Consider the following 20887-nt stretch of genomic DNA (forward strand, 5'->3'; position numbering starts at 1 on the left):
GTTTAATAAAGTAGCAGTTTTTAAACATCTTCACTTGGCACTGACTGAAGGCAGTGAGTTTATTTGGGAATATATCCACAAACCCTCTCATAACAAGTTAATTTGTAATGTATCTTTTGTCAGGCATGGCTAACCACGTTTCTTTGTGGTGCAAAAAAAAATTACTTTTAGCTGTCTGAGACCTTTGAAATGCACCACTGGCAGCACTTACCCAAGTTTGGCTCGTTTAGGCAACATCTGACTATAAACTTTTCTACTGACTTTTCTGCTGTCTATCCATAACCTTCTACCATTCTGTAAACAGCCTCCACTTTTAACTGTCCAGCTCTAACAGAATGCACTTGATAAAGGTGGTCAGCCCGTCACTTCATCTTTCTTCCTTGCAAAAAAAAAAAAAAAAAAAAATATATATATATATATATATATATATATATAGATATATAGATAGATAGATAGATATATAAACACACACACACACACACACACACACACACACACACACACACATATATATGAATTGCTGCTTTTATCTCCATATGCTGCAAGTTTCCACTTAACATCAGTATGCATACCATCCGGCTTTGTGTCCTATTATTCCAGTATCTGACAATGGCAAATCCACAGCTCTAAATGTTTTTTCCAGCAGTTCCACAGTGTTCCAACATTTGACAACAGCAAATCAACAACCATCTGTTTCACCTATCAGTTTCAGAGTGTTACAACTCCATTTACAGGAACACTCTACTCAAAAAGTTGGGAGAATTTCCCTTTGTTTTGTTCAAACTGTCCAAAAATAGGCTGTGCTCAGTTGTAATAACCCCATTCAGCATGTAGTAAATAAATAAGCGAAACATTATTTGTTTGATCGATGCAATTCATTTATTTCTTTTGTTTTGTTAACAGGCTTAGCATTAATTTAAGATGGGCCATGGCCAATACGAATAAGTTAAAAAGATTAAGAAAAAAAATTAGTACTTGGTTGCAAAAGGGAATTTTTAAATAAGAAAATATTTCCACAAGGATGTTTGCTATGTTTTCAGGCATAAAGTGAACAAATCTGAAGGAATAAAACATTCTGAAAAAATAACAAAAAGAAGGTGCTAGCTAAATCAGGAGAAATAACTGAGGTGGTAGAGAGTTGTACTAGAGGACTATTTAGGAGAAGAAAAAAATGGTGAACCAGCAGAGGGTAAAGGAGAGTTTACTCTTACAGAAACCGTAGACGGTATATACTGGTTTAAGGATGGGAAAGCAGCAAGTTTAGATGGAATACCAGGTGAAGTATATAACCCGTTAGCAGATGTTAAACCAACACAATAACTTGATTTTTTTTTAAGACAAAAGCAAGGCTTGAAGTACTGGAAGAATGAATGAAGCATTTCTTTTCCTAATACAAAAAAGATGGACAAACTGGAGAATAATTAGCGTCACCACAGCAGGCTGCACATTTTCTGCTGAGTAAGTACTGAGAAGCATAAAGGAGGGATAATTCATAGGAATCAGATGCATGCAATTACACAACAGCATATGGCAAAAAAATGAAGGATTCATTAGAACTTTATTTTTTTTTTCTTAAGGTAAGAAGAGAAGAGAAAGTGAAATGGCATATGATTTCACTTGCTCAGCAGAAAGCATTTAAGGTAAATCAGGGGGAATCAGTGGAAGCAATTACGTTAGTATACAGCACGACTGAGGGTGATAGCTAGATAGCTAATGATGCAAAGAAACAAGTAACACAGTAGATATTAGTGTTTCTGCAAGGATGTTTGGTCAATCCACTGCTATACATATTTTAGATTAATGCAATACTTGACGAACTAGACATGTAGGAAAGAACAAAGTTAATTATAAACAACAAAGGTGCTAAATTTAAAGTGACAGTATTTGTAGATGATTTGCCTATCTTCACTGGAAATGGAGAGACAGCTGCATTTGTTAAAAGAATAGTAAGGCAGTAGAAAATAGATACAAAAGCATAACACTGAAAATGTCAATAAACTGGAATGCAGAAAGTTTACAGTGCAGTTTTAAGAAAAGAGAGTTGTGGCGATTGCTTTGGAGTAGGTAAACAACGGAAAACTTGGAGTCAGTGTTAAGGAAAGTGGTTGGAAAAATTTAGAAATGGAAAAAGTGGAAAATAACTAAGAAAAAAGTTGTGTTTATATTCTTGAGACATTCATACTGCCATTAGTACTGAATATGCCATTAAATAATGGATTCAAAAACCATTGTAAATTAAAGCAGTAGGCTCTCTATTCTCTTTAATATAGAGATCACGGTTAAATCCAATATGAATGAGATATTATTTGCCTGGAAGTTTAAAAAAGGATGCGAGGGATGCAAACTACTTCGGACTTTGTTAGTTGTGTAATAGGGAACTTTAAGTGCATGTAGTCAGATGGCTGTGTGACACACAGGAATACATAGTGGGTTATTACATGATAAGGGAAGATTGTGTAAAGGAAAAAAAGAAGGTGATACAAGCATATTGTAAAAAAACAGACACTGGATTTAAAAGTATAAAGAGGAAATAATCAAATATTTATATATAAAATTGTTAGAAATCAAAAGATACAGAATACAGCTGCTTTAGAAAAAGTAATAATGGAAAGGAAACTCTGACCACGTTACTAGATTTGATAACGCTAATTGAAATGTGGGACATAATGCAGTTACCAGTACATGACCAGTTATATGTAAACAAATAAATAAATAACGTGAAGCACAAATATTCTGCTTATGAATTAATTATAGACAAACCTTAAAAAAAAAAAAAAAAAAAAACCCAATAAATAAAATAAATACAAAACATTTTTTGAATGTAGTTATGTTCAACAAAGCATAGAAATGTAGGAAAAAGATAGGGTCCTGCTAGGGTCAAACAGTTAATGCAGAATTAATTTATGGTTTGTGGGAAGAAAAACAAAGGGGGACAAATGCATGAATCACGTGCAAATACTGCAGTCATTAAATTTGTGCTGAAACAAGTTAAGGCAAGATATTACTTAGAGGATGTGGAAGTAGAACCCAATAGTACACTGCAGCAAATACACTTAAAATTTGTTTTATTATTAGACAGGAAATGGACAACTTAATGGGTTACTTATTGGTGGTGTTTTCTACATAAAGTTAAACTTTTAGTTATGTATACTTACCATAACGATAGATGTATGTGATCCATCTCGCCTACATTCTTGACTGATGGGCTCGGAGCCCGGCCGATACAAAAGCACAAAGCCTCTCATTGGCTGGGCCAACCTCTTATCCCAGGATGCACGATGCACCACGCCCAACCCCCCAGATCTTGTTTGCCCCACAATCACTCATCCACATGTACCAATCCAACAAAAAGACACGTGGAAAGGAGAGAAAAAATAATACTTTCCTGGGAACAACAACAACAGTGTTTCCTCCAGAACCAACAGGTAGGGGGAAGGAGGGCGGGTATGTAAGAATGTAGGCGAGATGGATCACATACATCTATCGTTATGGTAAGTACATAACTAAAAGATGTAATGCGATCCTATCTCTCCTACATTCTTGACTGATGGGACAGCGTCCCTAGCATCTAGATCCTGGGAGGCTCACTGGAAGACACTCCTGAGCACTGTGGAACCAAAGGACGCCTGACCCCTGGACGTTTGTAATAAGAAATAAAGGTATGTGGAGAAGCCCAAGTGGCAGCTGCGCATATCTCATCCACAGACAGTCTGGTGTGAAAGGCCACAGAGATTGCCATAGCCCTAGTAGAATGCGCTCTAACTGGAAATGGAAGGTCCCTTCCTGTTGATGCATAAATAAATGAAACACAATCTCTAATCCACCTAGCAATAGTGGAATTGGTTACTGCTTTGCCAATCCTGTTATCTGCAAAGGCCACAAACAACTGGTCTGACTTCCTGTGCTGCTGTGTCCTGTCTAAACAGAATCTCAGTTGTCTATGTACATCCAACTGATGAAGTCTGTATTCTGCCTTGTTATAAAATTTTGGAAAGAAGACTGGTAGCTCTATAGATTGTTGCAGACAAACAGCAGAAGTAACCTTGGGAAGAAATAACAGATTTAATCGTAGAGATACTCTAGCCTTATGAAAGATTAGATAAGGAGCTTTGACAGAAAGGGCTTGAATCTCTGAAACCCTTCTGGCTGAAGTAATAGCTACCAAGAAGGCAGTCTTCCAGGATAAGAATTTTTGATCACAATTGTCCGCCGGCTCGAAGGGATGAGACGTCAAGGCTCCCAGAACCACATTCAGATCCCATGGTAATACAGGTTGCGACACCAGGGGGCGAAGCAACCAAGCTCCCTTGAGGAAGGCCTTGCACAACTTATGACTCATGAGCGAGGGCTCAAAGGCAACATGATAGTTAGAAATCGCTGCCAATTGGACTTTAAGCGTGGAGACAGCGGAACCCTGTTTAAAAAGAGTTGCCAGAAAATCTAATACTGCCGACACCGGGGCTGTCAGCGGGTCAAGGTTGTGCCGTTGGGCCCAAATGGCAAACCTTTTCCATTTATTAGAATATAACTCCTTAGTGGAAGCCCTGTGGGAGGAAGCAGAATCCGGACCACCTCAGGCGAAAGGATATGCTGTCTAAGGTTGGAAGTGGAGCAGCCAAGTCGCTAGCTTGAGAGTCCGCAGTGAAGGATGGACATGACCCGACTGCAGAGTCAGGAGGTCTGGAACTGGATCCAGAATCCAAGGACCCTCCACTGCATACTTCCGAAGGAAGGGAAACCAAACTTGGCGGGGCCAGTGTGGAGCGATCAAAATCATGCTGCTTCCCAAGCAGATCACCTTCTAAATCACCTTTGGCAGTAGAGAGACCGGAGGGAAGGCGTAGAGCAGACCGGAGGGCCAATTGTGGACTAGAGCGTCACTGGGTGACTCCCCCTGAGAAGGAATCAGGGAGAAGAGATTGCTGCACTTCGCATTCCAGAGGCTGACGAAAAGGTCGCAGCAGGGAAACCCCCACTTGTAGAAGATCCGAGCCGCTACTTGGTTGTTCAGGGACCACTCGTGAGGCATCAGAATAACTCTGCTCAGCCTGTCTACTATCACATTGGACGCCCCCGGAATGTGCGTTGCCACAAGAAACCTCTGGGAAGCTATCACCCAATTCCACACTCTCATGGCTTCTCTGCAAAGGGGGTAAGACCTGGTTCCTCCCTGCTTGTTTAGGTAACATACCACTGCCATATTGTCTGAGAATATTGCGATGGTACCCTTGGGAAGAGAGCTGTGCAGTGCCTGCAACGCTAGAAGCACTGCCCTCATTTCCAGCACACTGATGTGCAAGTGGGTTTCGTGATCCTGCCACGTGCCTTGGACCGTCCTGCCCAGATAATGCCCCCCACCCTATCTGGGAGGTGTCCGTGGTCACTGTGGCAATGGGAGGGGGAGGACAGAATGATCTCCCTTTGTTCAGGTTGGAGGACAGGAGCCACCAACGAAGATCCCGCCGGCACAATTCCGTAATGAGAATCGGGTGGGACAGTGGCAGCTCTTGGTATGACTACTGGGTTGACAGGAGCCATTGGAGAATTCGCATATGCAATCTTGCCAGAGGGACCAGAGGAATGGAGGCGGCCATCGATCCCAAAACCTGAAGAATCATCCTGGCTGGGGCTTTCCGTCGGGGCAGCAAGGCTAGTACTTGGTCCTGTAATATCTTTATCCTCTCTGTTGGTAGAAATGCTCGCAATAACCTTGAGTAAGTTCCTAATCCGGTCTGGCCTGCGGGGACTGGCTGGATGACTCCCTTTTCGAGCAGCTTTGCGACCTCTACAGCTGCTTGATCCCGTTGACTGGGTGGCACATCCGCGATTTTCCTTGACGGTGGTGGGGGATGGATAAAAGGAATGGTGTAATCTCCGGCGATGATATGAAGCACCCACTGATCCTGGGTGATGGAACCCTAGGCCCTTGGATGCTCCGAAAATCGACCCCCGACTGGCTCCGGAGACGCACAGTCGGGCAGTCCCTCAGGGACGCTGGAAGGAGGAACCATGAAAGGATTCGCGGTCTCCTGTGTTGCGGGGGCCTCCGCTGCCTCTAGGGCAACGTCTTCCAGAATAATTCAACCCTCCTCTGCCTCTGGAAGGGGGGTCACTCTGATGGGCAGGGAAAGACTTTTGGACTTTCTGAACCACATCTTTCCTCCCCTCTGCACCTTGGGATAAGGTCTCGAAGGGAGCGAAAAACGGGCCCCAACGGCAGACAAAGTCTTACCCTCCTGCTCGCATCTAGTGAGTGTGTCCTTCACCTTGGGTCCAAAGAGAGAGGACCCGTCGAATGGAGCATCTGTGAAAGAAGACTTGAAAGCCTCTGCAAAGTGACACAAGCGCATCCAGGCTTACCTCCTAAGGGCTACGCCCAAACTCGCTGCCCTACTCGCCCCTTCAGCTGCATACGATATCAGCTTCATGGAAGAGTTAACAATCGACGAAAGGGTAGACAGCTGGGCATTGACAGACTGCGTCAACGCCTCAGGCACGTTACTCGACAGGATATCTCCCAACTCCTTTATGAGATCCCTTTGGAGCTTCGTAAAATGACACAAATAATTCAGCGACCGCAGGGTAAAGGTCGCTGAAGTCGGGGTACGCTTCCTGTACCTATCCATGCTCCTGGACTCCTTGTTAGGAGGATGGATAGACTTAGATGCCTCTGCCACATCCTGCTGGGTGGCAGACGCCACCACCATAGCATCCACTGGAACTCCCATGGTTAGAAACTCCTTGCCAGGGGGTGCAGATAAAAATTTGTTGGGGCGAGAAGGAACTGGCTCCACAGAATCATGGTGCTCCCACACCCTTCGACAAATAAGGTCCAGTAATTCATCGAAGGGTGGCGACACCCAGGAGGGGGAGGGTTGGGCTCCGAAGGCCTTGAGGAAGACCGACTCCTCCACGGAAGGGGTTTTGGACGGCCAGTCGCCCCTCTGTCTCAAGATCTCCAGGACATCGGAGAATGAGACATCATCAGAGGACGACTTCGGGGACCCTTCCGCATCATCAAGGTAGGTGTCCGAGGTGACAGACTCATCTGGGGAGTCTATGTGCTTCCTCTTGCACAACTTTTTCCTGGGGGGGGCTCTTTAGGCAAGGTCTCTGAAGGCTCCTCGGAAAAAGGGGGACCACACATGGAGGAATCCTCAGGCCTCGGAGCCGCGCTGTCCGAAGACAGGGGGGCACCAGAAGCTCTATTCGCCGAGGAAGAAGACCCAGACATAGATCCTCTAAGAGGACAATGAGGACGAAGGACAAAGATTTAGTTCTTTTTTCCTGCAGCTCCAACGGACTTGTCGGAGCCGAAGACTTCTTTTTCTTCGATTTCGAAGAGGGAGAAGAAGATATAGCTTCCTCAAAGGCTGCTTTTATTAAACCTTTCAGGATCAACTTATTTTTTCTCTCCTGTAGTACACGAGAGGAGAAGGCATGGCAAACACTGCAAGATTCTTGGAAGTGTTTCCCCTAAGCAATAAACACAGATGGCATGGCCATCTGTTAACGACATTTTAGAGCCACATTTCGCACATTTTTTAAAGCCCGACGGCTTATGCTCTTTTTCTTTGCCAGACATGACCCACAAAGCACTCGAAACACAAGGAGGGAAGGGAGGGAAGAGCTCTAACTGAAACGCTCGACAAGAAATAGGGCAAAGGCCCTCTAACTTAAATGGGCCTAGCCCACCAAACAGAAGGAATTACACAACAACCAAAAACAAACACAGCCAATCACAGGGTAGTACAGAAGAAAATAGCTGTTTGGTTATAAAATTTCTAAGCTAAGAGCAAAAACGACCCAAAAAGGCCAAAAAAGGAAGGGTACTTAGCCACAGCCAAGTCGAGACCATGTCGTTGCTTCAGAAGCGGCAAACGAGATCTGGGGGTTTGGGCGTGGTGCATCCTGGGATAAGGGGTTGGCCCAGCCAATGAGAGGCTTCGTGCTTTTGTATCGGCCGAGTTGGTGCCGATTCTCGGCTCCGAGCCCATCAGTCAAGAATGTAGGCGAGATAGGATCGCATTACATCTAATGTTAATAATTAAATATAGTAGATGGAAAACATGCTGCAACAAACTGATTTTATTTGAACATGAATCTGGTTATTTGAAGAGTTAATTCCTTACAATTTTTATGTCAAGGGTTGAGAAAAAACAAGTGCTGAACCCCTGCTTTTTTCAATAAGAGTCATGGGATCTTTTATACCTACCTGAGCTACCAACCAACCAAGGCAGATGGGACACCTTGGCTTAACAGCTCACCTGAAGAACAGCTAGATCTTCGGGGGTGTATCCCACCCCAAATAGTGTACTACAGCAGCAGTGAAATTCCTGTGTGTTAACGGTCTGTGAAACAGGCTTTATGTTCTGAAGCTTGTGAATATCCTTAAATTAAATAATGTAAATGACAGCAGCTATATGAATAGCCTTGTATGGGTCAAGGGGCATGAACAAAAGATAAGCAAGTCGGCTGTAATGCTTAGAAGTAACATCCAGACTTAAAAACAGTGCTACAGTGAAGCATGCCTCCTTGCGTGAGAAACAGTCTCTAAGAAACACAGCAGTGAAGAAACTTAACTATTTTGTACAGTTATTTTACATTGTCATATTCTGCATGCACCTTCTAAATGTTTAAGAACGCAACGGATGCTTTTATTTGTGCCTTAGCCCAGTTAATCACTCCTCCTACACTAATTGTGAGCAAAGTAGCTCAAACAACAAGGAGCTGTTAAGCTATTAGGCCTAGACTTCCCACAGACTAATGTTTATGGACTGTGCAGGGCAGAGATATAGCTTGTTCGTCCCTTGCTCTATGCATGATCATTTACAGCAGCCATAAACACATTTTCCAACCTTCACATGCTGCTTAGGGAATTGCACATTCAGGCTTTCCTTGCCTCCTGGAGCAGTATTTCAATCCCCACCATAAACAGCAATACTTAAAAAAATGAACTAACAGTATAACATACCTTTGAAGTCCCGAATATAAAGAAATCGCCAAAGCAGTTTGTCATTCAAGTCTGTACTGAGGTCACGACAGGTGGAAGACAATTTTAAAATGCTTTCAACATCAAGGAGGCGGAAAATTCGTAACTTCAATTCCAGTGGCAAAACTACCAGTCCAAACACATCTGGCAAATTCAAAGCTGGCAAAGGCAAAATAACTTTTGCTGTTACTTTCAATAAATGTATATTTTAGTGTTCTACTGTACTACATTTTCTGCATAGGATAGGTTTGAGCTGTAGCCAGCCAGATTGTTGAAACTTATTTGATCAAAGCTAGCTGAATAAACTGAACACTGCTGAAAACACAACTGATCTTTTCCCAAGTTTTGATCAATTCAGATTTTATTTGAAAGGACTGCAGTGGACTGCCACTCAACATGAGATATGGGAAAACTTGCTCTGTGGTGTATTGGGATAAAGACCTGGCCACAGCACAAGTAAATCAAATTAGATTAGCACTCTGGGTGTCTGCAGCTACTGGCAAAGGAGGATGGGTCTGACTGGCCACGAACAAGCCACAGGGCTCTTGCCTGACTTGGGAATACCCACTTCCCATCTCCACATAAGGAATGCGCCAAGTGGGTAAAGGTAGAGGAACCATTGATCATGGTCTTACAGGGAGGGAAAAACATAAAAAATGAGGAAGACTCTGACCCTTTCAATTTAAAATAGTTTTGCCTCACTGCTAACAAAGTTCCATGCAGTCAGCTAGTCTTGATTGAATAGTGTTTGGTAAATCCAATGCCAGATTTTCATCTAAATTTTCAATGCATGACCAGTAACTAATAAAGATGCGAAAAGTAAAATTAAATACACATCATTGTTATAACCACTTACCTGTTAAAGAAGGCCAAAAACAAACCACTCCAGCTGTAATAAACTTAGAATCATGCAGCATGCTTAACCTCCCCAAATGCTAACATACTGCATCAGTTTTAAATAAAAATTATATACTAAATGGTGGATTGCCCAAATCCACTTCAAACACAGCACTTTGCTTAAAAAGCTTTTGTTATTAGAATGTTATTTATTTTAAATGTAGCAGCAACTTAACAAGAAACTTTATCACCTATTCACATATTATTAATGTATACAGTTTCCTGTTTTCATTTAATTTAAGACTAGAAAAAAAGCTTTTATTTTTATTAATTTGCACTATGCGTGCGTGTGTGTGTGTGTGTGTGTGTGTGTGTGTGTGTGTGTGTGTGTGTGTGTGTGTATATATATATATATATATATATATTTATGGGTCTACTTTGTTTCGTTGAATCTCATTTCACCCTGACCACATAGCTGAAAACTCAAATTACTGAAAACTAATTTCACTGAACCTCATTTCACTGAACTGCAGTTAGTACATATGGCACTGTATAGAGTACTGTATGGCAAGTAAAAGGTATATGCCCTTTTCCCCACTGTAGTGCGATCCTGGAGTTAGTATATATAGTTAATAATAGTCAATCAAAGAGCACTTCTGTTCCATATAAAACTGACATAGAGATAACATCAGACTGACTATAAAGAGTCTTACTGTTTAAAATATTTGTATAAGAGCTTCCTGATTGAAGTGTTTTATGTGTATTTCCTCCTGCTCACTTCTTCATGTTTTAATATTTTTGACTGGTACTGAAGGAAGTCTTCTTGAGTGGTTTGTTTATAAAAATAGAACATTAAAATTAAAATCCCTTCCTTACTCTCTTATGAGTTTCATTCAACTCCTAGAGAGACCCCACAGTCAGCTGCCACCACTCTCTGGCTAAAGGATACACTGCCCCTTAGTGTTTGTGATTTTTGTTTTAGTCAAAACGGAACGTGTAAGTAGCTTTGATTCAAGAGTATCTTCCAGTAGTAACTGTAACTGACCAGGATAAACTAATGGTCCCACTACTTATAAGATCCAAACAGGATTTCCTGTGGGTGTAGCTTAAATTCATAAGACACCGTTCCTGTCTTCACAGTTACACCTACAAGGGGAAGGGAAAGATTCAACAAACTGGACACAAAATAAGGAAATCACCACATGAACTAGTGTGGCAAACTTTACACACCAGATTCTATAATATTAAGTCAAGAAATTAGCAAACCTTAGCTAAAAGTGTAATACTTTCCACAACAGTTTTTTTTTTTTTACCATTTACACATTTTACTTTTATTATTCCAGTTCTTCTCACACTTATCTCTCCTTTCAAGACTCATTAGGATTTTGTTGAGAGACCTTCAAGGAGTGAACCTTGAGATAAAAGTTACATTTTATATCACACTTCCCCCTGCATTTTACTTTGAATGACACTTGAGTGTGACAGAATACATTAGCCCCTTTTACCTGACATATATTTGTTTGGCTACATAACCCTGCCCACTGTATTATTTATATGGACAGCTGTGTTTACATGGTGCTCTACCAGCTTCGTGTACCCTAGGCCTATCCGGCTTAACAAACTTTTGGCACTCTTACATTTGTTGTAATGCCTTGCAATAAATAAATAAATAAATAAAAAGCATGACCATAAGCTAATATGGCCTGAAAGAGAAATACCATGGGCTATAGCTAGAAGTGCTTGACAACAGCTCTCTGGGCTAGCAATTGCCACATCACTTCTCCCTTTAGCCCATGTGGATTAGGATTCCCCCTTGGTTGCCTCCCTCAGTGTTTGTAAACTGGGGTCCAAGAGCTGCACCTGCCCTCACTCTCCTTTTGTGATTCTCATCAAATCTTCTTACTGACAAATGTGTCTCACATTTAGACTCACTGTTATCATACATTTCTTCCATTGAGTAAATTCATTCCAGAGGAGATCCAGTAGCTTTTGATAGATCAGGCTTTCACTATTACTGTGATGACCCACTATTGCCAACCAGTAATCAAGGAGCCTCAATCCTCACCACTGGCAAAAGTGGGGGATGTACATTGGTAGGATGACAAGTACACACACAGTATTTCCAGATGCAGATCTCTGCATCAAGTGCAATTTCCCTTAACAGCACACAGAGACCAAAGTCATTCCGGGGCTGTTTTCTCACTCCTTCTCCTGATCCCCAGTAAGACTCCCCACTGGCACTGCTATAGAGTTGAGATCTCAGCTGAGTGACCAAGTCAAGTCCTCTAACACTCTCTCTGCCCAACCAGTGTTTCATGTTCCTGCCCAAGCAGTTTACACACACACCTGGGAGAGGCTGGCACAGGTTTAGTAGCTATGCCCCCTTCTAACCAGACTATAAGTAGTTACCACTGCCACCAGTCAACTCCTTATCAGCTACTTTAAGGCCCTTAACAAAGGGTGTCCAATCTTACTGTGTAATATTAATATTAATACAAATGGTAGTATGACCAAGAGCAAGGCTATTAGGAGTGGCCCACACAGTGTCACCAAATAAATATGAAAGTACTCTCAAAACTTAAATATCTATACACAGGTCAGCCACAATGAAAGGTTTAAATATATTTAATAATAAAGAATTAAAGAACAAGACAATACTAAATATATATTCACAGTGACATCAGAGTTCAAAATCACAGGAAATATTTAAAACAACATTGCCGGAGAGTCTCAAATAAATAAAGAAAAATATGTAAACTAAGCTTCACTATATTAACTTAATTAGAGCAAGGCAGATGTTTTGGTGAATGGTTCTTGTCATGTCCAAGACAGAAAACAGAATGCCTTGTCTAAGAGACTTCTCAAATTAATACCTCAAATACTACTGCTGGGATAGCTTGCAGAATTACATCATTTCTTGTCATCTGACTCTATCCCAGGTGAACCCCCCCACTGCTAAAAGCTGACAGCATTTAGCATCTACCTATGAAAATACATAGACCTCAGATCTTTAGCAGATGCTGGATGTCATGAAACAATTGCATTTCTTCATACTTTCAGAGGTACTAATTAGTTCACTCTGAAGACAATACAGAGAGCTTCTCAGCACATATTCTGTGTTTCTAGCTCATTGAAAACTGAAAGATACCATCTTTTATTGCATAGCCATAAAGTAATTTAATTTAATTTCAGCTATAATTCTGAAGTTAACCTCTTGTATTCCAGTTTCCACGGTTAAAATATATACATGTAAACAGTTAAAACAGTGCATGTACATTTATGTTCTATTCCAGTGGGGCGCACTGTGGTTAAATTTCAAACAGCACTTTGCAAAAAAACCTTTTCAAAACACACTTTTGTACCAGTAGTTTGCTATACACATGACATACAGTTCTAATACATTTGCAACACAAGCATCTTATATGAATCATGTTGATATTCACAAATGACATGTAATTATTTACAAAATTCCAGGCAGCTGTATTAGCAGTATCTCCTTTCGTGACAATTCCCTAGCTCTTTTTCTGAAGAAGCTACATTATCAGTTTCTATTGGAGGGCTAGACACTGGCTGGGTCTCACAACTGTTACCCCTCTGATGTGAATGCCTTCATGCTTGGCTGTGTGTAACCATGTGTACACACTGTTCTGTGTTATCAGAATCATACCTAGTAAAACATCTGCTGGATATCATCAAACACTGGCTCCTGCTTGTCTTCTTGCCCCCTCCCAGTCCAAATAAACACTGGTCATAGGCACCTGAAAAGATGTGCTTCCCCTGCCCTTACTGAAGTATACTGCCTAGACAGGTAAATGCTTCTCTTTAACAAAAGCAAGTTTAACATCAATTTTATCTGATGCAGTTGTCCATTACAATGGTTTCTCTGTTCTCTTCCAAGCTAGGGTTCAGGCCCATATGGTAATCTGAAACATTTGCAATTTCAGGACAACCTACTGCTACTGTGCTGCTAGCTTCACTAGCTCACCTGCATGACTTTTATTCCTCAACCGATTAATCTATTGCTGTCGACATTTATACAGTACATGCCTTACCTCGTTACAGTGGAAACATTTTACTCCATGTCCCTGTTGTGTACTTGAGCCAGTGTTTTTCTCTTTTGCCTATGTAACTTGCTGTGACGATTTAAAATTTCATCTGTGGAAGCCGCAGTGGTGCAGCAGTAGCGTTGTCACCTCACAGCAAGAGGTTCTCCCGTTCGATTCTCGGCTGGAGCGCCTTCTGTGTGGAGTCTGCATGTCCTCCCCACAGTCGAGTGGCGTTCGAAAGACATTGGTAAAATGGGCGTGCCTTCGTTTAAGGTTGGGCGTTAGTAAAAATCTACTGCCAATCATTAGAGGACCGGAGTTCCGCTGTGGCGACCCCTAACCGAGAAAAGCCGAAAGAAGAAAAAGATCTGTGGATTCCCTTATACTCACGTATATGATGCTGGGTGTGACAATGTGAGGTACTGCCAGCTTTGCCAGGAGAAGTAGAACAGTGGATGTGTATTTTGTAAAGAATTATATGTCATTTGTATATTAAATTGATTTGTACAGATGCTTGTGTTGAAAATGTATTTGTAAAGTTGTTTGTGTTAAAAATGTATCAACAGTGTGTCCTGCTGGACAGAAAAACAATATACATTTATATCAGGCTGTACTATTATAAATAGGATACTGGAAGAAAAAAAAGTTAATCCTCAGTCCAGCTAACATTAGTAAGAAATTAAATTACTTAATTTAGGCCATAAAGACTGTATCTTACAGTTCTGACTGTAGCCAGAGTTGAAATGTCTGTGCCAGAGAATGGTTTATTAGATCCTGTAGGAAGAATGGAAGTGTTTTATGGTTTTATGATTTCCAGAAGCTGCAACAGACCTTGCCAAAGCTCTGTCTGTGTGTATGGTAACACATATGTGAGAGATTCTGGGTCAGTTGCTAGGAATGGGGGTAGTATGGTAACTAGAAGTCAGATGACCAGATGTATGTGATGTCATTCTGTAATCCATAACAAAAAATGATGTTTTATTTATTTATTTTATTTATTGACATTGTTTACCGGGAAAGTCCACTGGGCCATGGAGAACCCATTTTCAGTGGAGGCCAGGCAAGGGAAGGGAAGCTCCAATGCTAAAACCAAAAAACAGTTTAACAATCTAATGTTTTAATACTAAATGAGACTGAAGTATCACAGCACTATGTTTTTGAAATCTGACAAAGAAGGTTCCTCACCTATTCCATCTTGCCTTGCTCTAGTAAGTGACCAGAAAACAGTAATTCTTTTGATTGGTCAGAAAAATATAGTGAGATTAGTTACGTACAGTATTTTTCTGTATCTCTGTGAATCTATTCATCTAGGTTGTTTTAATACATACTTCCTGTGACTGAAACTCTTCTTCCACACTCCCAGTCAAGTGAACCCTTGCCAAGGGTATCTGGAATGGGGTCCCTCCCAAAGTTCTGACTGGAGTGGACTGTCCAAGCAAATACTGCTCTTCTCTAACCACTGCAGGCCTCACAATGGTTATATCAGAAGCTGTATCTCTCTTAGCAGTGACCCATTTACCATCTACTAAAACAGGATATAAGTTTTGGTGATTGTTTAGCACCCCTGTTGTTTCTAAACAAGTTATCACTGGCAATTTGTCATCACCACTTGTTGGTTCTCTCACCTTCTGTTTCTCACCTTGCCTTGATATACAGTTGACTACTATGTGGCCCCTATGGTTACACTTGAAATATCTAATCCCTAACCACACACTTGGATTAGTAGTTTCCCCTGTTACTGGTGTACTTTGTTGGAGTGGTTAAGACTGCCCCATGGGTTCTCATGTCCATGTGCAGCATTGGGTATCCCTTTCTTATGCATTGGTGCTCTGCTTGCTAAGTAGAGATCCCCTTTCTCCCCAACTCCTTCACAGAGTTACACATTCCATCCACTAACCAGATTCTCATGTCATCAGCTGAAGTACTGAAGGCTTGTTCCCTCACCAAAAGGTCTGACGGTCCCTCAAAAGTGGTAACCTGACACTCATGAACCCATCTGTAAAAGTAAGTACTTAAATCAGCAATTTAGTCATGTACACTGTCATCTGCCTTGCTTCTGTGTTCACAAAACTTTTTTTCTATAAACATCAGGTGTTAATGTAAAACAATCTAGAAGACAGTTCTTAACTTTAACGTAATTCAAACAAACTACATCAGACAATTTTGACATGGTTTGAACAGCTTTACCATGGAGTAATGGAGTCAGGAGCTGAACCCAGAGCTCACAGTCAACATCATACTGTCTACATACACTCTTAAATATATGCATTAAACTATCAAAGTCATCCACATCCCTGTACTGAAGAAAAAGCTAACTGACCATTACAGCTTCTGGGGTCCAGTTATTCCCTTCTCGACTACCTCCATGACAATCCTGAAGTGTAAGAAGCTCCACTTCATGCTGGTGCTGTCACTCATTTTCCTCAGCTTCTAATTGTTTGACCTCCAGTTCATACTGACACCATTCCTCCTCGGCCTCCAGATGTCGCATTCTCTCCTCAGCCTCCTGCCATTTGGGTTCCAGTTCACATCAGCAGTATTTCTCCTCAGCCTCCATTTCATATCTGCACTGCTTCTCCCTAGCCTCCAGTTCCAATCTCCGTAACTCTAGAAGGATTCTCAGATCCTCCAAAGAAAATGTTGACTTTCATGTATCGACAAGCTGCACATCCACAATACCAAACTGGATATCCTCTGAACGTCTGGTTGAGCTGATGCTACAACTGATGCTGAAATCATTACTTTCTTAGTCAGGTTGGCATGCACCAGTCCTCTGGCTTTACATTTCTTGGCCAACTGGTTCTTTGTCATCTTGCTATATTCTTCTGCTGACATCTTTGCCTGCTATCCCTGACTAACAACTACAAATAAATAAAACTGTGGTGAACTGAGATTCTATATGTTTACTTTGTGGCTGTGGAGAGTGCACACCTTAATGACAACTACTCACAGGTTACTGTAGTCCAATTAAAAATCCCACCCGTGCCTCCAATTAATGTGACATCCAGATAATATCCCACTGAATTGCCACCAAATAAGGTGACATCCCTTACTATCCTGGGTCAGTAACTAAGGAACTTCAATCCTCACTACTGACTCCAATGTGAGACTGTCACTTAAACGAGTAATATTTCAAAATGTTCCCCTAAGAGCACAACAGGCACATGCTCTATAACCTGGGACTGGACTGTATACTTCTGTCGACCCCTAATGTAACTCCTTATCATGCACTCCAGAGCAATGTGTCCCAGTTTAAGACCTCTGATACACTCGCACTTAAATAAATTAAATCTCACACATCCAAACACTTCTGGGAAAGCCTGACACAGATTTTCAGCTGTGTCCCTTCCCCAAAATAATACAGTAACACCTCCATCAACCAAAGTGTCTTCATGCCCTTTTAAAGTGGTGTCCAGTTATGAAAATTAAATATTAAAACAAATAGCAAATGACCTAAGCAACCAGGCTTTCGGAGTGGCCTGGGAAGTTATCTAGGCGAGCATAAACACACTCCAACCACTAAAGAAAACACTGATTGACCAACCACAATGTAAGTTAACAAAAATATTAAATAATGAGTACAATTATTAAAAAGATAAAACAGTATTTTCCAATAAAAACAGAATTCAATCACCTTGAAAATGAAATAAATACTGTAGGACAGAAACCCAACATTCAGAAAAACTCTAACTGGTCTAACTGATTAGTTATAATTTCCAATCTGACTAAAGAATACTGTCCTTGATCTAAACTAAATTACTACAACAGAGGAAAGGCAGGCTTACAGTACTTGGTGAGTCCTTTTTTGTATCCACTGCACAGTACATCTATGAACAACTCACAACTAACTGTTAACTGTCTTCAGCAGGCTCTTTTATAGACTAGCCTGTCATAACTGTTGCAGCTCTAATTTTCAACTCATATTATGAAAATCAGCCAGCAGCTGTTTTCTAAAGTTCCTTCCTGTCCTTCAGCTTCTAACAGTAACACACAACTGTCAACATTCTGATGACATCATCTGCAGATCAGCTGAATCTGAGACAGTTTTACTTTAGAATCTTTCTTCACAAACGTGCAGTTAGAAATGTAAAAGGACACTGTTCAAGTCTTTAAAAAATTCTGTACAACAGATCACACATCAACATGCAACAGCCTATTTACAATACCACAGCTAGTCATGCTGGCTTACAATACACAGGTTAATCTGAAATTATGTATAAAAACTCAGCCAGACATGCTAGCACAAATAATAGTGTCTAATTTCTTCACAGAAACTCTGGTATTTATTGTAAATAGATATTTAGTATTTTTATGTTCTTTTATTATTTCTTATTAAATATATTTAAACTTTTCATTGTGGCTAATCATTTAAAACATTTTAAACTTTGAGAGTACTTATATCTATTTGATGACTCTGTGGCCACTCCTGAAAGCCTTACTGCACTGGTCAAAAGACTACGATTTGTACCAATATTAATTTCACTCAGTATAATTGGATACTCTTGTAAGGCTTAGTAGTGTCTGGTGGCAGTGTAACTACCTTACAGTCTGGGCAGAAGGGACATAGCTAGTAAATCTATGTCATCCTTTCCCAGGTGTGTGTGAAAATCAAGTCTCAAAGTGTGTGACAGTTGCTTGGAGCAGGGACATGAAGCACTGGTTTCACAGAGAGGGTGCTGCAGGACTTGCCTTGGACACTCGGCTGAGGACTCCACTCTATAGCTGTGCCAGCAAGGAGTCTCACTGGGGACCTGGAGGGAGGCAGAGAGAGAAATCCAGACCACGGACTGAGTGTGTTCCCTGTGTGCTGTTAAGGGAAATTGTGCTTGATGCAGAGAGCTGCATCTGGAAATACTGTGTGTATCTATTTTTGTTCCAAGTGAACGTCCCTTTCCAGTATCAGTGGTGAGGATTCAGGGTCCATGATTACTGGCCAGAGTGGGGACGTCACCCTGGGTACCTCTTTCTTATACAGTGTGTAGTTGCAAGGAAGATGTTACCTATTTTCTGCACTTCTCCAGAGGTCTACATTAGAATATTGACTAAACAATTGAAAACTGAAATACTAAATGCACAAAACTTAATGCCCAGAATATCAAAACCACTCCTGCCTTCATAACCCTACTAATTATATATATACCAACTCCAAGACTGCACTACAGCGGGAAAAGGGCAAAATCTCACTCCCAGTTGTACTGCAATCTCAGAAATGAGCTATTGGCATTTGCTGACCTTATGAATATTCAACATTTTGTATTTAAGATTCTGAAGATCAATATTTTTGGCTTTCGATCATCTAATAGGGACCCTTTCTCCAGCAGTGTAACATACCCAATAGGAAAATCAGATTTTCTTGTTTTCCAGAAAAGCATGTGTGCTTGCACCCTTATCAAAATGTCTCAAATATAGTGACTTAATATCCACTCACCTACCCAGGAAAGTAAGTGCTTATTTTTGCGGTGTAATCACTTACTGACATCTGCTTTTCTTCTCTGCTCTCTGAACTCCTTTACATAAGTTTCATGAGTTAATTTAAAAGACTGAAATAAACAGTGCTTAGCATTATCACAATTCAAAAATCTGCATAATTCATATTTGATATACAATGCACTGCTTTACCCAAAGGAGTTAAAAACATCACTCACTGCTCCAGGTCAATTTGGTGGTAATAACACTTCTTTTCAAATGCCTAAATGAAACTATCACAGACATCACCTTCCTTATACAATGGAAACAATTTGGTTATGGTTCTTTGTTACTTAGGGTTTGGCCTCTCCCCAGCACTCTTCTGCATTTGACAAATGGCCAGGATCTCCCTGTCATGCAGGCAACGCATCTCTCTTTTTCAGCTTTTTGCTTAATTTCCTTTTCTTTCAGCACTTTCTTCCTTTCCTGCACCTCAACCTACTTCACACTTTCAGCTGCATCAAGCTCCAGATGTTTTACTTCTAGCTCTAGTCTATTTAGGGTACCAAGCTCATCAGAAGATGGGCTAAATTTGTTGCAAGGTCTGAACTTGCAGCTACTGCCTGACTGTCCTAATTTTTAATGGACTGCATTTTAGCTGTACAAAATACTGCTACTGTGTCCACCTTGGATATACTATCCTGCAAAATTCCTTTAGCTTTACCCTCCTTAGTCCGTTACGGCACTTACATATTTCCATATTCCACAGACCTTATGTCCATTTTCTAAACAGTCTGACTAGAAAATAAAATAACTGCAGCACAAGATATACTCCTGTGTCTTCAAGAGTATACATGCTTTTAGCAACCAAGTCACAAGATCCAACAAATGCCTGTTATATAAGAAGTGAAAGAATATACAACCAACAGGGGTTATGGGTTGACTCCCACACCACCACAACACTGCTATCAAAACGGAATCAGCAGTATGGTGTGCGACTCCCACCACTGGTACCTGCTGAAATACAAAGGGCAATTAGCCATAAAGATATATGGTAAATATGCACTGCTGCCTTGGGTTAACAGACATATCCTGCAATACTCAGAAAAGCTTCATACTGCCCTGTTACAGATCAAAGTTGCAATCGTTGGATCTGCAGGATTTCAGCCACCACAGGCCACATTCAGTGATTTTCAATAGTTGAAGTATAACCAGAATTATTGTGCACACACAACCACACACACAGAAATACTCGGCATACCTCTCAACTGTCCATAATTTTGCAGAATGTTCAGATTTTTGGCTCTTATTTTTGGTTACTCATAAAAGTTGTGGTTTTCTGGCAAATCACGGGGAAGATCTGTGGACTGAAGTTACTAAATAATGACATACATTTGAGTTTCAAACTTCAGATCCTTCGGAAAATGTGGGTGGTACGATGCCAGGGTAATTCTATGGGCTAGGCTTGTAAAGGCTCCAGGGCCATTAGCCTAGTACACACCTATGAACCTATGTATGTTAAAACAAACCCTGTTACTCTAACAACTTTCTAAGTTTATACAGCAATATTTAGAATATGTCCCTATTTTTGGGCCTTTGTCCCCCA

The 20887-nt window shown here is 41.0% G+C and overlaps 1 protein-coding gene across 5 annotated transcripts in view; it reads right to left on the minus strand.

The window, feature by feature from the left end:
* FBXO7 (F-box protein 7) overlaps positions 1-20887 on the minus strand; it is a 457269-nt gene that overhangs the window by 54618 nt on the left and 381764 nt on the right. For 4 of the 5 annotated variants that reach the window (XM_044087479.1, XM_044087477.1, XM_044087478.1 and 1 more), the window contains exon 8: positions 8975-9151. The exons of the other annotated variant lie outside the window; for it this stretch is intronic. In XM_044087479.1, the coding sequence (XP_043943414.1) occupies positions 8975-9151 (177 nt within the window). The remainder of the gene's footprint in view (positions 1-8974; positions 9152-20887) is intronic. 5 annotated transcript variants of the gene reach the window in all.

This window comes from Protopterus annectens, chromosome 11.part0, assembly GCF_019279795.1.
Source record: "Protopterus annectens isolate FY-2018-M chromosome 11.part0, PAN1.0, whole genome shotgun sequence".
In the NCBI taxonomy this organism is placed as follows: Eukaryota; Metazoa; Chordata; order Ceratodontiformes; family Protopteridae; genus Protopterus; species Protopterus annectens.